Genomic DNA, 25,735 nt, shown 5'->3' with positions numbered 1-25,735 from the left:
CCAAACAATCTGTCACTCCTAATCGCTAAATCCCATGAAATCTTATACGTCTAGTCTCTTACGTGAATGAGCTAAATAATATTATTTGATATTTTACGGTAATGTGTTAATAATTTCACACATAAGTCGCTCCTGAGTATAAGTCGCACCCCCGGCCAAACTATGAAAAAAACTGCGATTTATAGTCCGAAAAATACGGTTTGTTTTTTTCCTTCTTTATTATGCATTTTCGGCCTGTGCGACTTATACTCCGGAGCGACTTATACTCCGAAAAATACGGTACTGTGTCTATATACTACATTGTCATGTTATGCTGTGTCCTAAAGAAATGTGTTATGTCATGTGTTAGACAAATGCCAAAGACAGGAGTGTGGAGGTGATGCATGCCTGGTATACTGTGTCTCCTGGACGCCATGTTGTGTTCTGGTCCAGAGACATCCTTCGTTTTTCCATACGGTCCATCATCTGAAAGGAAAGAGAATATAACGTGTTAATATGTAACGGTATATCCTTTAGAGGCATATTTACAAAATATCTGAGAACTGTTGTGATCTGCTGTGATGCATTAAATTAACCAGCTCATGACCCTCTGACTTCTTCCTTCCTGTCATCTATTGAAGAGTTGTGTTGTTTTGTGTCAGCCATACTTGATGATGACTGCACACATCCATGACTGCTGCGACACTCGCTGAGGCTGCGGATGTTATCGCGGCTCCACTGGGAAGAGAGGACGTGTCCTACTTTATCACCGCCGCTCCGTTGGAGGGGGCGGGGGGACGTTTAAACATTCATTTGTCTCGGCGACTAAACAATACTCCTTTTTATTTATTTAATTCTCCTATTGAAACCTTTAAAGCAGCTCATACACGTAATAATGTGCAGAAAAGTGTTTTTCAACCTTTTTTTGAGCCAAGGCACATTTTTTGCGTTTAAAAAAATCCGGAGGCACACCAACAGCAGAAATTATTAAAAAACGAAACTCAGTTGACAGTAAAAAGTCATTGTCGCAATTGTCGGATATGACTTTAAACCATAACCAACCATGCATCAATATACAGTCGCGATCAAAAATTTACATACACTTGTAAAGAACATAATGTCATGGCTGTCTTGAGTTTCCAATTATTTCTACATCTCTTATTTTTTTGTGATAGAGTGATTGGAGCACATACTTGTTGGTCACTAAAAACATTCATGAAGTTTAGTTCTTTTATGAATTTATTATGGGTCTACTGGAAATGTGACCAAATCTGCTGGGTCAAAAGTATACATACAGCAATGTTAATATTTGGTTACATGTCCCTTGGCAAGTTTCACTGTAATAAGGCGCTTTTGGTAGCCATCCACAAGCTTCTGGTTGAATTTTTGACCACTCCTCTTGACAAAAGTGGTGCAGTTCAGCTAAATTTGTTGGTTTTCTGACATGGACTTGTTTCTTCAGCATTGTCCACACTTTAAAGTCAGGACTTTGGGAAGGCCATTCTAAAACCTTAATTCTAGCCTGATTTAGCCATTCCTGTACCACTTTTGAAGTGTGTTTGGGGTCATTGTCCTGTTGGAACACCCAACTGGGTCCAAGACCCAACCTCCGGGATAATTATTTTAGGTTGTCCTGAAAAATTTGGAGGTAATCCTCCTTTTTCATTGTCCCATTTAAAGCACCAGTTCCATTGGCAGCAAAACAGGCCCAGAGCATAATACTACTACCACCATGCTTGACGGTGGGAATGGTGTCCCTGGGCGTAAAGGCCTCGCCTTTTCTCTTCCAAACATATTGCTGGGTGTTGTAGCCAAACAGCTAAATTTGTGTTTCAACTGACATCACATAGACAAAGATAAGACCTTCTGGAGGAAAGTTACATGGTCAGATGAGTTGTTTACTGTTTTCCTGTCTGGAGTGTTTTAGTTCTTGTCTTGCACTCCTATTTTGGTGGCTTTTTCTCTTTTTTTGGTATTTTCCTGTAGCAGTTTCATGTCTACCTTTGAGGGATATTCCCCACATCTACTTTGTTTTAACAATCTAGAATATTTCAGTTGTTTTTATCCTTCTTTGTGGGGACATTGTTGATTGTCATGTCACGTTCGGATGTACATTGTGGACGCCGTCTTTGCTCCACAGTAAGTCTTTGCTGTCGTCCAGCATTCTGTTTTTGATTACTTTGTAGCCAGTTCAGTTTTAGTTTTGTTCTGCATAGCCTTCCCTAAGCTTCAATGCCTTTTCTTAGGGGCACTCACCTTTTGTTTATTTTTGGTTTAAGCATTAGACACCTTTTTACCTTCACACTGCCTCCCGCTGTTTCCGACATCTACAAAGCAATTAGCTACCGGCTGCCACCTACTGATATGGAAGAGTATTACACGGTTACTCTGCCGAGCTCTCTCGACAGCACCGACACGCAACAACAACACATCATTTGCAGACTATAATTACTGGTTTGCAAAAATATTTTTAACCCAAATAGGTGAATTTAGATCATCCCTAATGGCACACCAGACTGTAGCTCATGGCAGTGGTTGAAAAACACTGGTGTAGAAAAACACTGGTTCTCTAACTTTTTTCACTAAGTACCACCTCAGAAAAAACTTGGCTCCCCATGTATCACCATAATGACCAACATTTAAATAAAGCAGCATAATAGGCCTATGTATTGATTAAAACATAAAACAAGCATATTTAGTATTTTGGCCACTCTATCATTATACACAGTTTGAACAGTAACACTGTGTTTTAATATTTAATTAAGTGATTTTTTTTTGGATGGAGCCAGAGTACCACTAGTGATTTGCATCCCACAGTTTGAGAATCACTGGTGTAGAAACAACTCCTAAATTCACCATCTATAGACATCCAATCCAAAAATTGTCGCAAAATAAGCGTTTTTTCCCCTGCAGTCCTGCTCCTGTTGTTGTTGCCACATATATTGACTTTCAGCAGTGTAATAGGTGAAATAATTCATAAGCTGTGGCTTCAGTTTGGCTTCCATAAGTTCTCTCATAGCTCAGAGAAGATAGAGTACACACACACACACCATGAAAACCTGCAGGGAGGTGGGAGGGGGGAAGGGGGGGGGGGGGGGTTAGCAATAACACAACGAGGGCATGTTGAGAAACATCAAATAGGAACAATTTCTTATCAATAAATGATTTTGTCCTATCAGCAAGAATGCGGCTTCATGAAAGGGCTTGCTATCGAGAACTTTTCAAGCAACTTTCCGCACACACACACTCACACACACACACACACACACACACATACACACACACACACATACACACACACACACACACACACACACACACACACACACACTTATTGAAGGCTCAGGCGTCTGATTGTGGTCATTATGATGCTCAAATCGTGGAAGGCGTGTAATTAGGCAGCGTCCACATCAGTGGTTAACACACACGGCACGCACACGCATGCACACGCGCGCGCGCGCACACACACACACACACACACACACACACACAGTTTGTCGCCCACACACACAGCGAATGGCGAGAACAAGCAGTAATTAGGAACCTTAATGGCTTTTCTGTTGTGGTTAATTGCAGGCTGGTGTGTCAGGGTGGGGGGCGTTGGATGCAGAGGGGTCTCCTTAGCGCTGCAAGTCTTACTTTTCACTCCTTTGGTGGTCCTTACGTACAGTTAAACACTAAACATCCAAGGGGTTGTTCAGACTAGTATTTCTATATTACTTGTTTGTAATTATGTCATGTTTAATGTGATTTTTATTAAGTGACAGCCATTACAAAGCGACTAAGAGTTTATCAGAGTAACGTCTGCTTTCCAACTGTCAGTCGATCTTCAAAGACAAACAAAAGCAGGCGCGATGAACCCAAGGAGCTTCTTTCCTTCCCACCAAGGAGTCAACCATCACAGCTGAGGAGACGACGAGGAAGATCAACGTGGCAGGTGTGCAGCAGAACATCATCACCTGCTTTCAATACACACACTCTTCCTTTGTCATGGCAGCATGCGAGGAGGCGAGGATGTAAGGATGTTAGGATGTAAGGTCGTGAGGATGTTAGGATGTTAGGATGAAAGGTCGTGAGGATGTTAGGATGTTAGGATGTTAGGATGTTAGGCTGTTAGGATGTAAGGATCTTAGGATGTTAGGATGCAAGGATGTTAGGATTAGAGCTGCAGCTATCGAATATTTTAGTCCATCCATCCATCCATCTTCTTCCGCTTATCCGAGGTTGGGTCGCGGAGGCAGCAGCCTAAGCAGGGAAGCCCAGACTTCCCTCTCCCCAGCCACTTTGTCCAGCTCTTCCTGTGGGACCCCGAGGCGTTCCCAGGCCAGCCGGGAGACATAGTCTTCCCAACGTGTCCTGGGTCTTCCCCGCGGCCTCCTACCGGTCGGACGTGCCCTAAACACCTCCCTAGGGAGGCGTTCGGGTGGCATCCTGACCAGATGCCCGAACCACCTCATCTGGCTCCTCTCGCAGCGGCTTTACTTTGAGCTCCCCCCGGATGGCAGAGCTTCTCACCCTATCTCTAAGGGAGAGCCCCGCCACCCGGCGGAGGAAACTCATTTCGGCCGCTTGTACCCGTGATCTTGTCCTTTCGGTCATAACCCAAAGCTCATGACCATAGGTGAGGATGGGAACGTAGATCGACCGGTAAATTGAGAGCTTTGCCTTCCGGCTCAGCTCCTTCTTCACCACAACGGATCGATACAGCGTCCGCATTACTGAAGACGCCGCACCGATCCGCCTGTCAATCTTACGATCCACTCTTCCCTCACTCGTGAACAAGACTCCGAGGTCCTTGAACTCCTCCACTTGGGGCAAGATCTCCTCCCCAACCCGGAGATGGCACTCCACCCTTTTCCGGGCGAGAACCATGGACTCGGACTTGGAAGTGCTGATTCTCATTCTCTCGAATATTTTAGTAATCAAGTATTCTATCGAATATCCCGATCGATTAATCGAGTAATCGAATAAATAATTTAAAAAAAAAGTTTTTGTCCTGTCCAGCTACTCAGGCAAATCATATAGTTGATGTAGATGCCCATATCGGCTGTACAATTTTACTTTACAAAAGAGAAGTGTGGGATACTTCTCTTGTTGCCTTATTAGTATTTAGACTTTATTGGATGGATTTATATTATCATTTGGTGCAGCCACATTTTTGGGGTTAAAACAATCTCCATCCACACAAGTGTAGTTTCAAAAGTGTCTATGTCTACACACAAACACATACACTTGCTGTCATGCACATTTTGTCCAATCAGAAGCCTGAAAAAAGCAGCAATATCTGACTTGGTGGCATTACACCTCCTATTATTTTTTATTTTGATATACTAGACCAGTGGTTCTTAACCTTGTTGGAAGTACTGAACCCCACCAGTTTCATATGCACATTCACCGAACCCTTCTTTAGTGAAAAATAAAATACAACATTTTTTTCAAATTCAAGACAAAGTTATATGTTTTTGGTAACACTTTAGTATGGGGAACATATTCTAAGTAACAAATAATAAATTTAGAGTTATTTGGACACTAGGGGAACATATTCTAAATAACAAATAATTAATTTAGAGTTATTTGGACACTAGGGGAACATATTCTAAGTAATAAAGACTTAATTTAGAGTTATTCGGTTAGGGTCAGGGTTAGAGGGTTAGGGTTATAATAAGGCCATGCCGAATAAGGTATTATTAAGTACTTAATAATGACTAGTTAAGAGCCAATATGTTACTAATTTGCATGTTAATAAGCAACTAATTAATGGTGAATATGTTCCCCATTCTAAAGTGTTACCATGTTTTTTTTACTGGTGCATAAAATGAACCGTGCATGAACATCACCTTGTTCAAACAACAAAACCAACACAGTGCATAAACTCACAACAAATCACACACCTGCAAATCAGTGTGACTTCTGCTGTTGCCGTATCCGTAATACGCCGATAGGGAGAAGTTTTTATTTACACGATGAGTCGGGTGTGTCTTGACCTCCGCCGAACCCCTGAGCCTGACTCACCGAACCCCTAGGGTTGGATCGAACCCAGGTTAAGAACCACTGAACTAGACGTACAATGACATGTACATTATCTTTAAAACCAGCCTGCACGTACACAGAGCCCTGGGAACATTATTAAAGAGCGAATGCACGCCTGTGCCGCTGAAACCCAACACTGATAGAATTATAACATATTTAATCAGCAACATGGTGATGTATTACATGTGCAGTGAAGTCTACATTATTTATAAAATCAGCGCGGACTAACTAAACCCTTTTGCATGTTTAAGTGCCTATACAAAGCGCACGGACGTGCGTGTGCCGCTGCAAAATTGTCGTGGAATTATAAAGCATTTAATCATGGATATAGTGATATGGCACATGTGTAATGAAGTGTAAATTGTCTTTAACATCTGTACACACTACAAGGAGGACGCTACTTTTTGAGTTGCTTGGTTGCTTTTTACACGTGAGCACGGTCGCGCCCGTCTCCTTCTACAAAAATGGAAGCAAGACACGTAAGTTAACTTCATGATTTGTCGTTAAATAAAGACTAAAAACATAAAATAATGTTGCACCTTTCTTATGACACAGAGCAAAAAGACTTGCTTGTCAAAGTTGTTCTATCAGGTGGAGGTTCCACAGCGATCCTATCCAAAACAGCTGACTGTCATTAGTCATTAGGGAGTGTTGAATGCAAAGCCCATTTTGATGTGTCTTTTTTATTAATGTTGAGTGAAAAGAGCAGCATGTTTACATTCAAACATACATTAAGTGTTCTTATAGTGTGTTTAAAGGCAGCAAGGCAGTGTTGTTGAGCTTGGAAATGACATCGCACAACCGTGACGTCATCACAAGTCTCCGAGTTTTGGATCTCTACACTTTGGCCAGCGTTTGTAAAAGTCTGTGTTTTTATAGACAAAAGTATGCGTCTGCATGTGGACAAGAGGCCTAAACGCAGAGATAAGTATGCCTTTATTAAGTATCTGTGTTCGTGTGGACATGGCCTTAACGAGGCAAAATGCCGTAAAAAAAATACGAAAATTACTCGAATATATTTTGTAATCAAATTACTCGAGTAATCGTTTCAGCTCTAGTTAGGATACAAGGATGTTAGGATGTTAGGATGTAAGGATGTTAGGATATATGTTAGGATGTAAGGATGTAAGGATGTTAGGATGTAAGGATGTTAGGATGTTAGGATGTAAGGATGTTAGGATGTTAGGATGTTAGGATGTAAGGATGTTAGGATATATGTTAGGATGTTAGGATGTAAGGATGTTAGGATGTTAGGATGTAAGGATGTTAGACTGTAAGGATGTTAGGATATATGTTAGGATGTTAGGATGTAAGGATGTAAGGATGTAAGGATGTAAGGATTTAAGGATGTTAGGATTTTACGCTGTAAGGATGTTAGGATATATGTTAGGATGTAAGGATGTAAGGATGTTGGGATGTTAGGATGTAAGGATGTTAGGCTGTAAGGATGTTAGGATATATGTAAGGATGTAAGGATATTAGGATGTTAGGATATAAGGATGTAAGGATGTTGGGATGTAAGGATGTTAGGATGTTAGGATGTAAGGATGTTAGGCTCTAAGGATGTTAGGATATATGTTAGGATGTAAGGATGTAAGGATGTAAGGATGTTAGGATGTAAGGATGTTAGGATGTTAGGATGTTTGGCTGTAAAGATGTTAGGATATATGTTAGGATGTTAGGATGTTAGGCTGTAAGGATGTTACTATATATGTTAGGATGTTAGGATGTAAGGATGTTAGGCTGTAAGGATGTTAGGATATATTTTAGGATGTTAGGATGTAAGGATGTAAGGATGTAAGGATGTTAGAATTTTAGACTGTAAGGATGTTAGGATATATGTTAGGATGTTAGGATTTTAGGATGTAAGGATGCAAGGATGTAAGGATGTTAGGATGTAAGGATATATGTTAGGATGTAAGGATGTTAGGATGTTAGGATGTTAGGATGAAAGGATGTTAGATTAGGATGTAAGGATGCAAGGATGTAAGGATGTAATGTTAGGCTGTAAGGATGTTAGGTTGTGAGGGTGTTAAGATGAAGGTTGTAAGGATGTTAGGATGTAAGAATGTTAGGATGTAAGAATGTTAGGCTGTAAGGATGCGAGGATGCAAGGATGTTAGGATGTAAGGATGTTAGGATGTAAGAATGTTAGGATGTAAGAATGTTAGGCTGTAAGGATGCAAGGATGTTAGGATGTTTGGATGTAAGGAGGTTAGGATGTATGAATGTTAGGCTGTAAAGATGTTAGGATGTAAGGATGTTAGGCTGTAAGGGTGTTAGGATGCAGGGATGTTAGGATTTTAGGATGTTAGAATGTAAGGATGTTAGAATGTAAGGATGTTAGGCTGTAAGGGTGTTAGAGTGCAAGGATGTAAAGATGTTAGGCTGTAAGGATGCTAGGATGCAAGGATGTTAGGATGCAAGGATGTTAGGATGCAAGGATGTTATGATGTTTGGATGTAAGAATGTTAGGATGCAAGGATGTTATGATGTTTGGATGTAAGAATGTTAGGATGCAAGAATGTTAGGCTGTAAGGATGCTAGGATGCAAGGATGTTAGGATGTTATGATGTTTGGATGTAAGGAGGTTAGGATGTAAGAATGTTAGGCTGTAGGGATGTTAGGATTCAAGGATGTTAGGCTGTAAGGGTGTTAGGATGCAAGGATGTTGGGATTTTAGGATGTTAGAATGTAAGGATGTTAGAATGTAGGGGTGTTAGGGTGCAAGGATGTTAGGCTGTAGGGGTGTTAGGGTGCAAGGATGTTAGGATATTAGGATGTAAGGATGTTAGGCTGTAAGGCTGTTAGGATGTTAGAGTGTTAGGATGTAAGGATCCATCCATCCATTTTCTACCGCTTGTCTCTTTCGGGGTCGCGGGAGTGCTGGAACCTATCTCAGCTTTGTTTGGGCGGTAGGCGGGGTACACCCTGGACAAGTCGCCACCTCATCGCAGCACCGGATGTAAGGATGTTAGGATGCAAGGAATCAAGAAATTGGGGATATAAGGACACAAGAAGTCAAGTGTGTAAGGATGCAAGGATGTAAGGATGCAATAAGTCAAGGATGTTTGGATGTAAGGAGGCAAGGAGTCAAGGATGCAAGAAAGCAAGGAGTCAAGTATGTTAGGATACAATGAGTCAATGATGTTAGGATTTAAGGATGCTAGGATGTTAGGATGCAAGGATGTAAGGATTTTTGGATGTTAGGATGTAAGGATGCAATGATGCAATGAGTCAACGATGTAAGGATGCAAGGATGAAAGGATGTAAGGATGCAAGAAGTCAAGGATGTTCAGATGTAAGGAGGCAAGGACTCAAGGATGTAAGGAAGCAAGGAGTAAAGGATGTTTGGATTTAAGGATGCAGGGAGTTAGAAATGCTAGGATGCAAGGAATCAAGGAAGTTAATGATGATAGGATGCAAGGGGTCAATGATATTAGTATGTAAGGACCCAAGGAGTCAAGGATGTTAGGATGTTAGGATGCAAGGAGTCAATGATGTTAGGATTTAAGGATGCAAGGAGTCAAAAATGTTAGGCTGCAAAGATTCAAAGAAGTCAATGATGAAAGGATGCAATGAATCAATGATGTTACTACATAAGGATACAAACAGTCAAGGATGTTAGGATTCAAGGATGGAAAGAGTCAAGGATGTTAGGATGTTAGGATGCATGGAGTCAATGATGTTAGGATGTAAGGCTGCAAGGAGTCAATGCTGTTTGGATTTAAGGATGCAAAGAACCAATGATGTTAGGGTTTAAGGATACAAGGAGTCAATGGTGTAGGGATGTAAGGAGGCAAGGAGTCAAGGAAGTTAGGATGTAAGGATGCAAGGAGTCTTGGACGCAAGGAGGCAAGGATGATCAGATTTAAGGATGAAAAGAGTAAATGACGTTCAGATGTAGGCATGCAAGATGGTAGGATGTAAGGGTACGAGGAGTCAAGCATGTTAGGATGTAAGGATGCAAGGAGTTAATTATGTTGGAATGCAAAGATGCAAGAAGTCAAGGATGTTAGCATGTAAGGATGCAATAAGTTAATTATGTTGGAATGCAAGAATGCAAGGAGTCAAGGATGTTAGGATGTAAGGAAGTAATGATGCTCTAGGATTTAGGGATGCAAGGAGTCAAGGATGTTAGGATGTAAGGAAGTAATGATGCTCTAGGATTTAGGGATGCAAGGAGTCAAGGATGTTAGGATGCAAGGATGTAAGGCGTTAATGATGTTGGGATGCAAGAATGCACGCAGTCAAGGATTTTAGGAACAAAGGATACAAAGAGGCAATAATATCAAAAAACGCAAGGAGGCTAGGATGCTAGGATTTAAGCATGCAACGAGGCAAGTGTTTTAGGATGTGTAAAAGAAAGGATGCAAATTAAAGATGTAGTGAGCCAACAATGTAAGAATGTGAGGATGCATGGAGGCAAGGATGTGAGAATGCATGTAGGGAAAGGTGCTAGTATAGGGACAAGAGGATGTAAGAATGCAAGGATGTTAGGGTTTGAGGATGCAAGGTTTTAAGGACGTGAGGATGCACAAAGGCAAGAATGTGAAAATGCAAGGCTTGAGGGTGCAAGGATGCTAGGATTTGGGAATGCATGAGTGCAAGAGAGTAAGGATGCAATGATGTTAGATGTTCCAATTCAAGGATGAGGCAAGCAATGAGTCAAAGGTGATATAGGATGAAGGGATGCAGGAAGTCAAGGATGTTAGGATCTAAGAATGCAAGGAGGTAAGGGTGCTAGGATGTAAGCATGCAAGGAAAAAAAGATGCTGAGATGTAAGGATGCAAGGAGGCTATAGGATCTAAGCATGCACGGAGGTAAGGATGCTAGGATGTACACGCAAGCACGCAAGGAAGAAATGATGCTAAGATGTAAGCATACAAGGAGGCAAGGATTTTAGGATGAGAAGAGGCAAAGAGGCAAGGATACTATGATTTAAGGATGCAAGGAAGCAAGGATTGGAGATTGCAAAGAGGCAAGGATACAAAGCTACAAAGATATGAGGATGCAAGGATGTGAGGACATGAGCAGCAAGTGATTGTTTGTACTTATGACACTGATTGCTTGCAGATGACATGCCAGCGTATGAAATATTATTTGTGCTGGCCGATCGATGCCTGCTCGTTAAAACACACACACTGTGATGGAGGATGAGGGTCCTGATGTTACAACTTTAACATTTGCTTGCAGCACACTGATGAGGACCAATCACAATGTTAGAGGTGACCTGGCTGGTCCAACAATATTGCAGACCATTGTAGTTGATGTGTGGTTGCCATGCCAACAATAGGGACGCTTCACTACCTATTAGAAGTTGGTGTAACACAAACTGATATTGATGTGTTTAGTTTGAGAATATTACATTGTAACTTGACAGCATGCACACTATGAATTAAAATAGCGCATTACAACTTTGGACACTTTGTTAGTCAGGCCGGCGCTCGCTTTACTCTACCTATTTATCTCCATCTATTTCCCCAAAGCTTTCCATTTGTTTGCACTGTCTGCATGTACATAAACGCACAAAGAAATAAGCCATCAGGCTCGTTGGCTGCCACTATGCTCAGTGGTGCATGAAATAGGATGATGCTCACTTCATTAATACGCCTCATGTCTGCATGCACCTCACTCGCAGCGCTCCGTTAGGTCATACGAGAACAGATAAAGACTCGCTTCCAGCCCACAACGGACGCATGGGTATGTTTCGGCATTGCGTACAAAACGCCTCGCAACAACGTGCTCCAAGAAAGAAGATGGAGATGAGATGGATGATCCTAGACGGTGAAGTCTGCTGTCAGCGGACAGGCGGTGCAACATATTGGAGACAGCAAACAGCTGCTCTTCAGCACTGCAGGCATCCCAGCAGACGGACATTCAACAGGGGCACAAGCACACCCACAGTCACCAAATACAATATTTGCCCAACAAAACACAATATTTTCACTACAAATCCTAATATTTGGACAAAAAAACACAGTAATGCGTTGTTAATATCTGAATGTCATCCAATAAGCACACACACTTTTCTTCTATTTTTGTCGTCATTTACAAAAGGCAAACATGGTAGGCTATAGGCTACTAGGAGCTAGCAGCTACGCAACAGCTAAGCACATGATAGCCCACAAGCTGGACATTTGTAGTAAGTGTCCTTTATTTAATTACATTTTCAAATGTATATTTATTTATTGGGAATTGAACAATATTGCAGTCTAACACAGCACATTTGTTAACATAAACTAGTATCAAATAATTATAGTTGCATATTACTTATGCATACAAAGTCTCCAAGGCAGACAGACGCGTATGAGAAAGTATTCAGTGACAAAAGTGTCCGCATCATTCAACTTACAGCATCATGAGCTAAACTTAAAGGGGACTGCACTTCTTTTTAAATGTTGCCTATCGTTCACAATCATTATGAGAGACAAGAACACACGTCTTATTTTTTTTAGGATTTTAAAGATAATTAAAAAAAAAACGCTTGAAAGATGCGGCTAATGGGAGTGACCATTGTAGCCTTCAAAGCCCTCTAAAACAACTTCAAATTCCTCCAGTAACCTTTTTATATACATACTATATGTATTATTTATTATGTAGTAACAGACACGTAGTAACAGTAACCTGTTCAATATTTATCGTATTTTGATCATTTTAATCATTTTCGGGACTGATTTCTTCCGTGCATTATTTTTTGTTTCCAAAGCAGCACATCCGACTTCCAGTAACAACTAATAATCTAATAATGGCAGACTTGGTAATAGACAATGAAGACTACTATATTTGGACAAATTAGGATTCATAACCTTATACTTTTGAAGCGAAATATACTGCTGCTTATAGAAGCCAGCCCGGAAGAAGAGTGAGAAGTTGGAGCCAAGCTTTTTTGATATAAATGGAGTGCTTTCCCAAAATCAACAGTAAACGTCCCCGGCCAGCTGGACCAGACAAACAATTGTCCATTGAGTGAGTCAGTTTAATATCGATAATGATACACGCAGCACGCAATGCGTGTTAGTACAACTTCAGTGCATACACTCTCTGGCTAGCTCAGCTGTGTACAAACAAATTATGAAATGTGGGATAATACTTTACAAATATTGTAATATGATTGTTCATGTTTTCAATCAGTACGAATTGGTGTTCTATTGCAGTGTTGTGTATTACAAACTCAAAAGCATTTCGTGCTGACGCAGAAGCTAGCTTATCTTTTGCAGTAGTTAGCTTTTACGGCTAATACTGTATCATGGCGATGTGTTACTACGCTAGAAAAAGAGTTCATCAGTGTTCGCTCTTACAATAACAGTTGGTTATTATCAGTGTTGGGACTAACGCGTTACAAAGTAACGCGTTACTGTAACGCCGTTAGTTTCGGCGGTAACTAGTAATCTAACGCGTTATTTTTTATATTCAGTAACTCAGTTACCGTTACTACATGATGCGTTACTGCGTTATTTTACGTTATTTTTTATGTAGTATCGGCTAGAAACTGAGGATTTGAGTGTGTTTTATCGCAGCGAAGCAGACGTGCTTCTGATTCTTCCTCTGCGCTCTCTGTGTGTGTGTGTGTGGGAAGGGGAGGGGAGGGGGGTGCGCAAGTTTGGGTGTGGAAAAGGGAGAGGAGGGGGGTGCGCAATACAACGTAAGCCGTTGGCCAACCAAAAAGTAACCACAGAACACTATACGACTATACGGTATAGTGTTCTGTGCAGAGGTGGGTAGAGTAGCCAGAAATTGTACTCAAGTAAGAGTACTGTTACTTTAGAGATTTATTACTCAAGTAAAAGTAAGGAGTAGTCACCCAAATATTTACTTGAGTAAAAGTAAAAAGTATGTTGTGAAAAAACTACTCAAGTACTGAGTAACTGATGAGTAACATACACACTCATATCATATATATATGTATATATATATATATATATATATATATATATATATATATATATATATATATATATATATATATATATATATATACATACATGCATATACATTGATATATACAGTATATAATTTATAAGTATTTATTTTGCTATTTTTGTTTACATGTTAAAGGTGTTTTAATGAATATACATGCATGTTTAACATATAGATTCCTTTCTTTAATGAAGACTAGAATATAAGTTGGTGTATTACCTGATTCTGATGACTTGCGTTGATTGTAATCAGACAGTCGTGATGATAACGTCCACGTTTTCAAATGGAGGAGAAGAAAAGTTCCTCTTTTCCGTCTAATACCACATGAAAGTGGTGGGTTTTTGGCATCCTATTTGTCCAGCTTCCATATTCGTTTTTATACACTTTACAAGAAATATATTGGCGTCAAACTCCGTAGCTTGCTAGCTTGTTTACGCTGGCTTTCGGAGACTCTTGTTTTGAAAGCGCAGGCGTGATGGCGCGGCACTTTTATTGTGAAGACAGGAACGTCCTCATGTGCGGTCAGTCTTGAGGCTTTTGACGGTACGGTTGAAATAAAACAAGTATCTTTTTTCCTTCACACTTTTGATTGATTGATTGGAACTTTTATTAGTAGATTGCACAGTACAGTACATATTCCGTACAATTGACCACTAAATGGTAACACCCCAATAAGTTTTTCAACTTGTTTAAGTCAGGTCATGTGACCACCTGGCTCTGTTTGATTGGTCCAACGTCACCAGTGACTGCATCTGATTGGTGGAACGAAGTGAAACGTCACCAGTAAGGCAGGCACTTTGAAGGTCTGTCTGACAGACCAAAACAAACAAAGCGTGCATTAACAGATCGATAAAAATTAGTAGCGAGTAGCGAGCTGAATGTAGATAAAAGTAGCGGAGTAAAAGTAGCGGAGTAAAAGTAGCGGAGTAAAAGTAGCGTTCCTTCTCTATAAATATACTTAAGTAAAAGTAAAAGTATGTTGCATTAAAACTACTCTTAGAAGTACAATTTATCCCAAAAGTTACTCAAGTAGATGTAACGGAGTAAATGTAGCGCGTTACTACCCACCTCTGGTTCTGTGGTTACTTTTTGGTTGGCCAAGCGGACGTGACGACAGGCTGTCCCCACTCAGATCCGCACGGACCGGGAGGGGGCGTGCCTTAAGTCCGGCTGGAAATCGGGAGAAATTTGGAGAATGGTTGTTCCAGGGAGAGGCACTGAAATTCGGGAGGGTTGGCAAGTATGAGATATTCTCACTTCTTTTCTTTTGTCGAGCACAAAGAAAAGAACATTTTAGTTAAATGTAAGTTGTGTCTTGGATCAAAGATCCCGTCTCCTGCCCAAAACAACAATTCAAATCTGCCTGGTTAGGCTTTGTGTATGTCACGTGTGCCTTCCTTAGGTGAAGCCAGGTTTACAACTATGTTGTTGATTGATCGATTGATTGAAACTTTTATTAGTAGATTCTGTACAATTGACCACTAAATGGTAACACCCAAATAAGCTTTTTAACTTGTTTAAGTCGGGGTCCACTTAAATTGATTCATGATACAGATATATACTATCAAATATATACTAACATCATAATACAGTCATCACACAAGATAATCATCAGGGTATATACATTGAATTATTTACATTATTTACAATCCGGGGTGTGGGATGTGGAGGGGGTAGGTTTGGTTGGTGTCAACACTTCAGTCATCAAGAATTGCATCATCAGAGAAATGGACATTGAAACAGTGTAGGACTGACTTGGTAGGATATGTACAGCAAGTAGTGGACATATAGAGAGAGATCAGAAAGTATAAGAAAAAGTGTCTACATTTGATTATTTACAATCCGAAGAGGTATTATGTGGAAGGGAGGGTGTTAGTTTAGGGTTGTAGTTGCCTGGAGGTGTTCTTTTAGTGCGGTTTTGAAGGAGGATAGAGATGCCCTTTCTTTTACACCTGTTGGGAGTGCATTCCATATTGAAGTGGCATAGAAAGAGAATGAGTTAAGACCTTTGTTAGTTCGGAATCTGGGTTTAACGTGGTTAGTGTTAGTGTTAGTGTTATTATGCTGTTTGTTACTTATGTATGTTATGTTGCAGCTATTTAAAATAGTTTTGTCAATTTGTTCTGGCCTGAAATAAATTGGCCCTTTGAAACATATCTTTGTCTTTGTGTGTTGTATGTAGAGCACATTGCTTAGCAGAATTCAGTGATGCAAATGTATGTCAAGTTGATCAACAGATTGTATTATTCTCCAGTGCAATAACAGTACTGAAATGAAGGCTAAAAGGGCATTAATGGGAGCTTTAAAAAAAAAGTAGAATTAGTAACTAAATAGTTACTTTTCACAGTAACGCATTACTTTTTGGTGTAAGTAACTGAGTTAGTAACTGAGTTACTTTTGAAATCAAGTAACTAGTAACTGTAACTAGTTACTGGTTTTCAGTAACTAACCCAACACTGGTTATTATACTGGTTACGGAACGGAACGCAAATGAACTGAAGTATTGTCGATGGTTTTTAAATGCATTTTAAAGTGAGTTAGAGGTAGAAATAATTGCTCCCATTAGCTGCATTGCTAGTTACTTAGAACGAGCCGATTTTTACATGTTAGAATGCAAAAAATCTCTCATATTGATAGTGAACGATAGGTAAAATACCAAAATAGTGCAGTTCCCCTTCAATATATTATTTTGGCTACAAAGTGTCGCCAAAAACCAATGACCACTCAACTTTAACCTAAAATATGCATTAGTCCTTTCACAACAGTTAATAATAAATGGGTTAATGTTTTTCATACCTACCATTGTTCTCTGAGTAAATTCACTTTCTAATATTCTACAATGCACCAAAGACAAGGGTTTAGCGATGCTGCACATTTTGGTATCTGTCCAATACCAAACAATTGCCTACGCCGATACTCATAACAAGACTTTTGTATCTTTAATTATAAACCTTCGATGGTCTATGAACAAAACACAATTTTAAAGATTTCAGGCAAAAAAATATTTCTAAAAATGATAATTAACAGATTTTTTTCAAATGTTATTGTAAGACAATCAGCCGTCACATTTTGAGTAAGTTATGGTATTGATAATTATTCATGTGAACTTTAATTATTATTTACTATTTATTTTCTATTTGTATCACATATTGAGTAGAGGAAGTGGATACATGTGTTAAATAAGCTCGGTTTCTTCCGACTCCTTTTCAGACATGCTGACATTTGAAACTGTAAACATGTGATGTACCACATTGGAACTGTTTACATGTTGAAAATAAACTAATCCCATAACCATACGTATAAATAGATACAACAATAAGAGACAATGTAACAGTGTCAGCAAAATGTGTCTATTTTTTTTTTCTTGTACATTTTGTCCCTTGCCATGTCGCAGTTTGGAAGTTTGCGGGCTTCACTCTATCGCATATTTTTTTTAAGACTATCAACTAGATGAGGCAATTCCTGGAGGAATTGCGTGTGAATGCTCCAATGCTGAAATTGAACTGAAATCCTGGAATTATTTTAGAATTGTTGAAATAGAGCACACAATTCCCAAACAGGCTGAATATTTTGAAGTTGGAACGGACTGAATCAGATGAAAAATGTGGGAGTTGTGGAACTTTGAAGAATGTCTCATTGATTTCAATGGGAATTTCCAAACATTTGGTAATTTCGGGAAAAGCGGGATTTTTTTTAAACATGTTAAAAGGCTTCAATGGTCTGAATGAGTTGAAATGGTTTGTGTTGGAATTTTTCAGATCGGTTGAGAAATGTTGAAGTAGTAACATGTTCAATTGAGAAATGGTATTACGGAATTCCTGGAATTTCGGGAAAAACTGGAATTTTTCCAGTTAAAAAAACAACTTCGTTTTTTGTCCTGATTAAGAGGAATGTTTTGACGGTGGAACGGTTGAAATGCGTAGAAAAATTTGAAAGGAGTAGTCACCAGAAAAAAGGGTAGAAATAGAGCTTTGGAAATCCAGGGATTCTGGAAAATCCTGGAATATTTTTTAACTTGGAAAAAAAGGTAGTTTAAATTTCCAGGATGGTGGAATGTGTTGAAGGTGGAATGGTTTGAATAGGATGAAATTTGTGGAAATGGTGGAAGTTTGAAAAATTACCAATTCATTTTGAATGGAAAACATGTCCCGTAAAACCTGGAATTCTGGGAAGTTTTGGAATTTGTCAAGGGAAAGCCCGCAATTTCCGAATAGGCTGAACAGTTTGAAGTTGGAACGGTTTGAATCGGATGAATAATGTGGAAGGTAGAGCGCCCCAAAATCTGGAGAAGAAGAAGTTTAACTAGAAGAGGCAATTACTGAAGGAATTACATGTGAATGCTCCAATACTGAAGTTGAACTAAAATGCTGACAGAATGTAATATGAATGTAAGAATAGTTTGAATGTTGGAATGGTTTGAATGTTGAAGAGCTGACACTGACGGGCAAGAAATGTTGAATTAGTAAATGGTATCAGGGAATTTCGGGAAAATCGGGAATTTTTTGGAACTTGGAAAAAAGGTAGTTTAAATTTCCAGAATGGTGGAATGTGTTGAAGGTGGAATGGTTTGAATGGGTTGAAGAATGTGGGATTTGTGGAAGTTTGAAAAATGGCCAATTCATTTTGAACGAGGAAAATGCCAAAAAAAGAAGGAAATGTGGGACATCCGGGATTTTTTGGGGGAATTTTTGAAATAGAGCAGACTGAATATTTAGAAGTTGGAACAGAGGAATGTTTTGACGGTGGAATGGTTGAAATGTGTTGAAAAATGTGGAAGGAGTAGTCACCAGAAAAAAGGGTAAAAATAGGGCTTTGGAAACACAGGAATTTCGGAAAATCCAGGAATTTTTTGGAACTCGGAAAAAAGGTAGTTTGGCCAATTCATTTTAAATAGGAAAAAGTCCCGGAAAACCTGGAATTCTGGAAATCTGGGAATTTTCGGAATTTGTCAAGGTAATAGGCCGAACAGTTTGAAGTTGGAACAGTTTGAATCGGGTGAAACATGTGGAAGGTAGAGCGCGCCAAAATCTGGAGAAGAAGAAGAAGAAGAATAAATAGATGAATGTTGGGGTAGAAAACCATGTGTGAATGCTTTGGAGCATTCACACAATAATAATAATATGTTCAATAAATAGATTAATTTTGGTGTAGAAAACCATATGTGTAATTGCTTTGGAGCATTCACACAATAAATAGATGCATTTTGGTGTAGAAAACCATATGTGTGAATGCTTTGGAGCATTCACACAATAATAAAAATAATAAGTTGAATAAATAGATGCATTTTGGTGTAGAAAATCATATGTGTGAATTAGAGATGTCCGATAATATCGGCAGGACGATATTATCGGACAAATGCGTTAAAATGTAATATCGGAAATTATCGGTATCGATTTTTTTAATATCGGTATCGTTTTATTTTTTAAAATTTTTTATTAAATCAACATAAAAAACACAAGATACACTTACAATTAGTGCACCAACCCAAAAAACTTCCCTCCCCCATTTATACTCATTCACACAAAAGGGTTGTTTCTTTCTGTTATTAATATTCTGGTTCCTACATTATATATCAATATATATCAATACAGTCTGCAAGGGATACAGTCCGTAAGCACACATGATTGTGCGTGCTGCTGGTCCACTAATAGTACTACATTTTAACAGTTAATTTTACAAATTTTCATTAATTACTAGTTTCTATGTAACTGTTTTTATATTGTTTTACTTTCTTTTTTATTCAAGAAAATGTTTTTAATTTATTTATCTTATTTTATTTTATTAATAAAAAAAAAAAAAAACCTTATCTTCACCACACCTGGTTGTCAAAATTAGGCATAATAATGTGTTAATTCCACGACTGTATATATTGGTTGATATCGGTATCGGTTGATATCGGTATCGGTAATTAAAAAGTTGGACAATATCGGAATATCGGATATCGGCAAAAAGCCATTATCGGACATCCCTAGTGTGAATGTTTTGGAGCATTCACACAATAATAATTATACGTTGAACAAATAGATGAATATTGGTGTAGACAACCTTATATGTAATTGCTTTGGAGCATTTACACAATAAATAGATGCATTTTGGTGTAGAAAACCATATGTGTGAATGCTCCAAAGCATTCACACAATAATAATAATAAGTTGAAGAAATAGATACATTTTGGTGTAGAAAAACAAAGCATTCACACGATAAATAGATGCAATTTGGTGTAGAAAACCATATGTGTGAATGGTTTGGAGCATTCACACAATAATAATAATAATAATATGTTCAATAATTAGATTAATTTTGGTGTAGAAAACCGTATGTGTAATTGCTTTGGAGCATTCACACAATAAATAGATGCATTTTGGTGTAGAAAACCATATGTGTGAATGCTTTGGAGCATTCACACAATAATAATAATAATAATAATAATATGTTCAATAAATAGATTAATTTTGGTGTAGAAAACCGTATGTGTAATTGCTTTGGAGCATTCACACAATACATAGATACATTTTGGTGTAGAAAACCATATGTGTGAATGGTTTGGAGCATTCACACAATAATAATAATAATAAGTTGAATAAATAGATGCAATTTGGTGTAGAAAACCATATGTGTGAATGGTTTGGAGCATTCACACAATAATAATAATAATATGTTCAATAATTAGATTCATTTTGGTGTAGAAAACCGTATGTGTAATTGCTTTGGAGCATTCACACAATAAATAGATGCATTTTGGTGTAGAAAACCATATGTGTGAATGCTTTGGAGCATTCACACAATAATAATAATAATAATATGTTCAATAAATAGATTCATTTTGGTGTAGAAAACCATATGTGTAATTGCTATGGAGCATTCACACAATACATAGATGCATTTTGGTGTAGAAAACCATATGTATGAATGCTTTGGAGCATTCACACAATAATAATAATAATAAGTTGAATAAATAGATGCATTTTGGTGTAGAAAATCATATGTGTGAATGCTTTGGAGCATTCACACAATAATAATAATAATAATAATATGTTCAATAAATAGATTAATTTTGGTGTAAAAAAACGTATGTGTAATTGCTTTGGAGCATTCACACAACAAATAGATGCATATTGGTGTAGAAAACCATATGTTTGAATGTTTTGGAGCATTCACACAATAATAATAATAATAATAAGTTGAAGAAATAGATACATTTTGGTGTAGAAAACCAAAGCATTCACACAATAAATAGATTAATTTTGGTGTAGAAAACCATATGTGAGAATGGTTTGGAGCATTCACACAATTAATAATCCACTTTGCAATGTCTGTGTCCAAAATCGTATTCCCTGAGTTTATGAACAATATGTGAACATACGTATATGAACGAAACAAAAAAATAAAACAGAAAACTTTGTGACACTAAACATAGAAGAGGACCGAACAATATGATTCTATCTCGTTAGTATCAATTTTACGCTGATACTAACCTCAATTGGTATCAATACGGTCAATATCTGGCCCATCACCAAAGACATTGACGGTTCAAACGTCGTTTCCGTCAAATCTAACCTTCACAGACCAATGCAATCTGACATGCGAGCAGCTCTACAGCGCCACCTGTAGCAAGACCGACGACATTACCCCAAGCAAAGGCAGCAAATTGCATTCAAGTGTCGTCTTTCCTCGCACTCACCGCCGCTGCTGGCCTCGACGTCCCTCCGCAGACCACAAAACATGACCGCCGACATGGAGGTGATCAACAGAGCCTCCGCACAGAGACGCACAGAGACACACTCGCAGCGAGCGGGAGGAGAGAGAGATGTGGGAAGCCGAGGGCTGGGGGAACATAGTGGTGATGATCAAAGATGATGACTGGCGCTTACGTTACAACTGCTCAACCCCCCCCAGAGAGAGAGAGAGATAGAGAGAGAGAGAGAGAGAGAGCGCTCAGTGAAGAGAGGAGAAAGACATGTCGTAATGTAGAGTCCAGACTACAAGCAAGTTCCTTATGAGCAACGATGCTAACGCTAACGCTAGCATATCTTTTACTGTAATTATTTAACTTGCTTTTTTTTTAACAATTCAAACACTTATAACTCCAAAAACGTAAAAATAATTTGTTTTTATTTAACTTAGCATAATTAAAACAGAAATTTGCAATCCTTCCTGAGATAAAGTCCACTTGGGCTCTTGGATTAGTCTGTAGGGAGGGGCAGCCCTGAACTAAACGTCCAATCAGATTGCTCTGATGTCATCACATGTTCTGTCAGGGCCACCACTGGTGAAATTGGGGCCTTAAGAACAATTTTCTTCGGAGCAACCCGTTACATTTTCTAACACTTTTTTTATGTACCTTATTTTTTTCGGACTATAAGGCGCTGCTCCTCCACATCGAGAGGAGCCACATGAGATGGTTCGGGCATCTGGTCAGGATGCCGCCCGAATGCCTCCCTAGGGAGGTGTTTAGGGCACGTCCCACCGGTAGGAGGCCACGGGGAAGACACGTTGGGAAGACTATGTCTCCCGGCTGGCCTGGGAACGCCTCGGGATCCCCCGGGAAGAGCTGGACGAAGTGGCTGGGGAGAGGGAAGTCTGGGCTTCCCTGCTTAGGCTGCTGCCCCCGCGACCCGACCTCGGATAATCGGAAGAAGATGGATGCCAATCCTTTCATTTTCTCAATACTTGACAGTGCGCCTTAAAACCCGGTGCGCCTAATGTACGGAATCATTTTGGTTGTGCTTACCGACCCCGAAGGTATTTTATTTGGTACATGGTGTAATGATAAGTGTGAAAAGTAGATGCCGGTCACACAGCGTGGCACGGTTGGGAGAGTGGCCATGCCAGCAACCTGAAGGTTCCAGATTCGATTCCCACCTTCTACCAACCATGTCACGTCCGTTGTGTCCTTGAGCAAGACACTTCACTTTTGCTCCTGATGGGTCGTGGTTAGGGCCTTTAATGGCAGCTCCAGCCATCAGTGTGTGAATGGGTGAATGTGGAAATTGTCATGTTTTGTTTAGTTATGTTCTGCTTGGTTTTTGGACACTTTTTAGTTCCTGTTTTCACTCCCTTGCCTTGTCACCATGACGACCATTAGTTTCACCTGTTTCACGTTTTGCACTTGCGCACCTGTTGTCAATCATGTTTGTATTATTTAAGCCGATAGCTGCCAGGAAGTCAGCCTGGCGACATTAACTCTGTTACCCCTGTTTATTTATTTTTTTAATTGAATTATATTTATATAGCGCTTTTCTCGAATGACTCAAAGCACTTTTACATAGTGAAACCCAATATCTAAGTTACATTTAAACCAGTGTGGGTGGCACTGGGAGCAGGTGGGTAAAGTGTCTTGCCCAAGGACACAACGGCAGTGACTAGGATGGCGGAAGCGGGGATCGAACCTGTAACCCTCAAGTTGCTGGCACGGCCGCTCTACCAACGGAGCTATACCGCCCCAATAGTTTACCTCTGATAACTTCTGCTACCCATGTTACCACAGTTCCATGCCAAGTGAGTCGATTGTCTATTCTTATGTCTCAGTAAGTGTTTTCGATTTCATGTCCATAGCTTTTGCCCAAGTGCTAGTTCATTGTTTTCAAAGCCAAGTTTGTTCTTCCGCCTTGTGCGCGCTTTTTGTTTGTTCATTTTGTTAGTGTTAAAATAAATTATGTCTTTACCTTCACGCCATGTCCACTCCAACTTTACTTGCATCTCGGGAAAACACACCCGCCAAAGTCCACGTCTTGACAGAAATAGTGTCAAAGCGCTATGGGTACCTTGAAGGTAGAAAAGCTATACAAGTACAACCCATCTACACATAAGAGATACATGTAGACTGCAATATGATGGCAGTCACACATAAGAGATACGTGTAGACTGCAATACGACTCAAGTAAACAACACCAACATTTTATATGTTCCATTGAAAATATAGAACACTACACACAGTGCTCAAAAATCTATCAAAATGTTTTAGTACGACTTTGGTAAGCTATGAAGCTGCACCGTTTGATGGATTGTACTGTGCTTCAACATACAAGTATTATTATGGTGTGTGTATAAGGTAAGACGTATTATCTGGCGTTTTGTTTCGCAATATTATGCAAAAGCAACTTTTCTTACCTTCTGGTACCTGCTGATCTGTATTTGGGATCTGCATAAATACTGCAAATGTGTCCTTCTTTTTCTCTATCTTCTTGTTACGGGACATTCATCCTCCGCTGTTGCCATTTCTAATATAAAGTAGTGTAAAGTTCTTACTTATATCTGTAAGTAAACTCGCCATGAAAGCGCTAAAATATACCGGTGTAGTGAGTTTGCATTATTTACACAAGGAACTTTAGTTATTAGAGAGTTCCGGTCGGACAGTTTTTCACAGGACACAGGAGATGCCGCTCCTTTATTGATTTAAGTAAAGTCTGAATGTCATTAAAACAGTTAGCTCCATCTTTTGACACTTCTTCCACCCCGTCCTTGCACGCTACACCGCTACAACAAAGATGACGGGGAGAAGATGCTGCCGAAGGTGAGCCACGTAAATAAAACCGCCCACAAAACGACGCATCCGGAAGCGACTGTCAGAAAGGGGCTTGAAGATGGTCTGTAAAACATAATCTAGGCAACATTTTGACCAAAGAGCCACCATGACATGTTATGTAGACCACAAGGAAGTGTTTTCAATTCAGAAAAAAGAAAAAAAAAGACCCCTTTAATGCTCTCTATTATCCGGTGCGCCTTTTGTATGAAAATAGACCTGACTAAACCCTCTCATTGGTGCACCTTATAACCCGGTGCACCCTATGATATGGAAAATACGGTATGTGAAACGGTTTTTTTCACATTATTATTCAAACTTGAAATTCAATTGGATGCATGTTTTGTACGCAAACTAATTCATGGAATATACATTGTTCAATAATTAATGTATTTTAGCGCAAAATGTCCAATTTTACATAATCAAAACATACATTTGCAATCCTTCCTGAGACCAGGACTCCAAGCCTGTATACGAGCACTAACTGTGAACATTCTAGAGGAAATTTGCTATTATATCCTTATCAGTGACAGAGCAGGGAGAGGCTAGGAATAAGTTTGCTGTAAAAATTTAATCTGAAGCATTCTGTTATCCATTAATTGACATTGTACGTGCACTTTTTATACGCAAAACGGGGCCCCCCAATATTGTGGGGTCCTCACAGAAGAGTCCGAAGGGGGAGGAGTATACAGTATGTTGGTGCTTCGTCGCTGAAGCTGAAACCAGCTTTTGTGTGTGTAATTGCATGATTATTGCACAGGGGTTGTTACGATTAACTGTGATGTAAACATAAGAAAAAAACCTGAAAAGGTGTTTGTTTGATTATGTGATGTCCATGCTTTCATTTTCATTTGTCTATTTTTGCGTTTCATCCTTACGAGCTTCAAATTCCGACGCGGTGTCTGAGCAACAATTAATCATGTTCTCAAGCACGGCGGCAGCGGCAGGAAGACACCGCAGTGTTCCTCTTCCTCGTATTCCAGACACTCTGTCAAGAATTATGTGCTGTGTGTTCCTTCTTTTCCTCCCCCAGCTACTACCGTGCCCCCACATCTAATACGACTGTTTCCATTTTAGTAGAGCATCCTGTTCATGATTCTGACTCTCCACCGTTGTACTCCTGCTATTCTTGTTGCTGCGCTCCACAGCTTTTTTTGTATATACACATTTAGTTTTTCTCTGTGACCCTTTTAACTTTTTATTTTAGTTCTATATCCCCAGTGAGTTCCAGATGTATGTATTATTTTGCCTTGAGGACTGTTGTATTCTTCCTGAGTCAGACA

At 39.3% G+C, this 25,735-nt stretch overlaps 1 protein-coding gene across 9 annotated transcripts in view; it reads right to left on the bottom strand.

Annotated features, from left to right (window-relative positions):
* The window catches only part of grip2b (glutamate receptor interacting protein 2b), a 382,378-nt gene that overhangs the window by 73,162 nt on the left and 283,481 nt on the right, over positions 1–25,735 (bottom strand). For 7 of the 9 annotated variants that reach the window (XM_061932424.1, XM_061932426.1, XM_061932423.1 and 4 more), the window contains exon 2: positions 388–465. In XM_061932424.1, coding sequence (XP_061788408.1) covers positions 388–465 — 78 coding nt within the window. Of the gene's footprint in view, positions 1–387; positions 466–21,611; positions 21,747–25,735 lie in introns of those variants that run through there. The other 2 variants (XM_061932428.1, XM_061932429.1) reach the window with 1 other exon arrangement.

This window comes from Nerophis lumbriciformis, linkage group LG38 (assembly GCF_033978685.3).
Source record: "Nerophis lumbriciformis linkage group LG38, RoL_Nlum_v2.1, whole genome shotgun sequence".
Classification (NCBI taxonomy): Eukaryota; Metazoa; Chordata; class Actinopteri; order Syngnathiformes; family Syngnathidae; genus Nerophis; species Nerophis lumbriciformis.
Note: the sequence above shows the minus strand (reverse complement) of the source record. Positions and strands in the feature narration are given on the sequence as shown.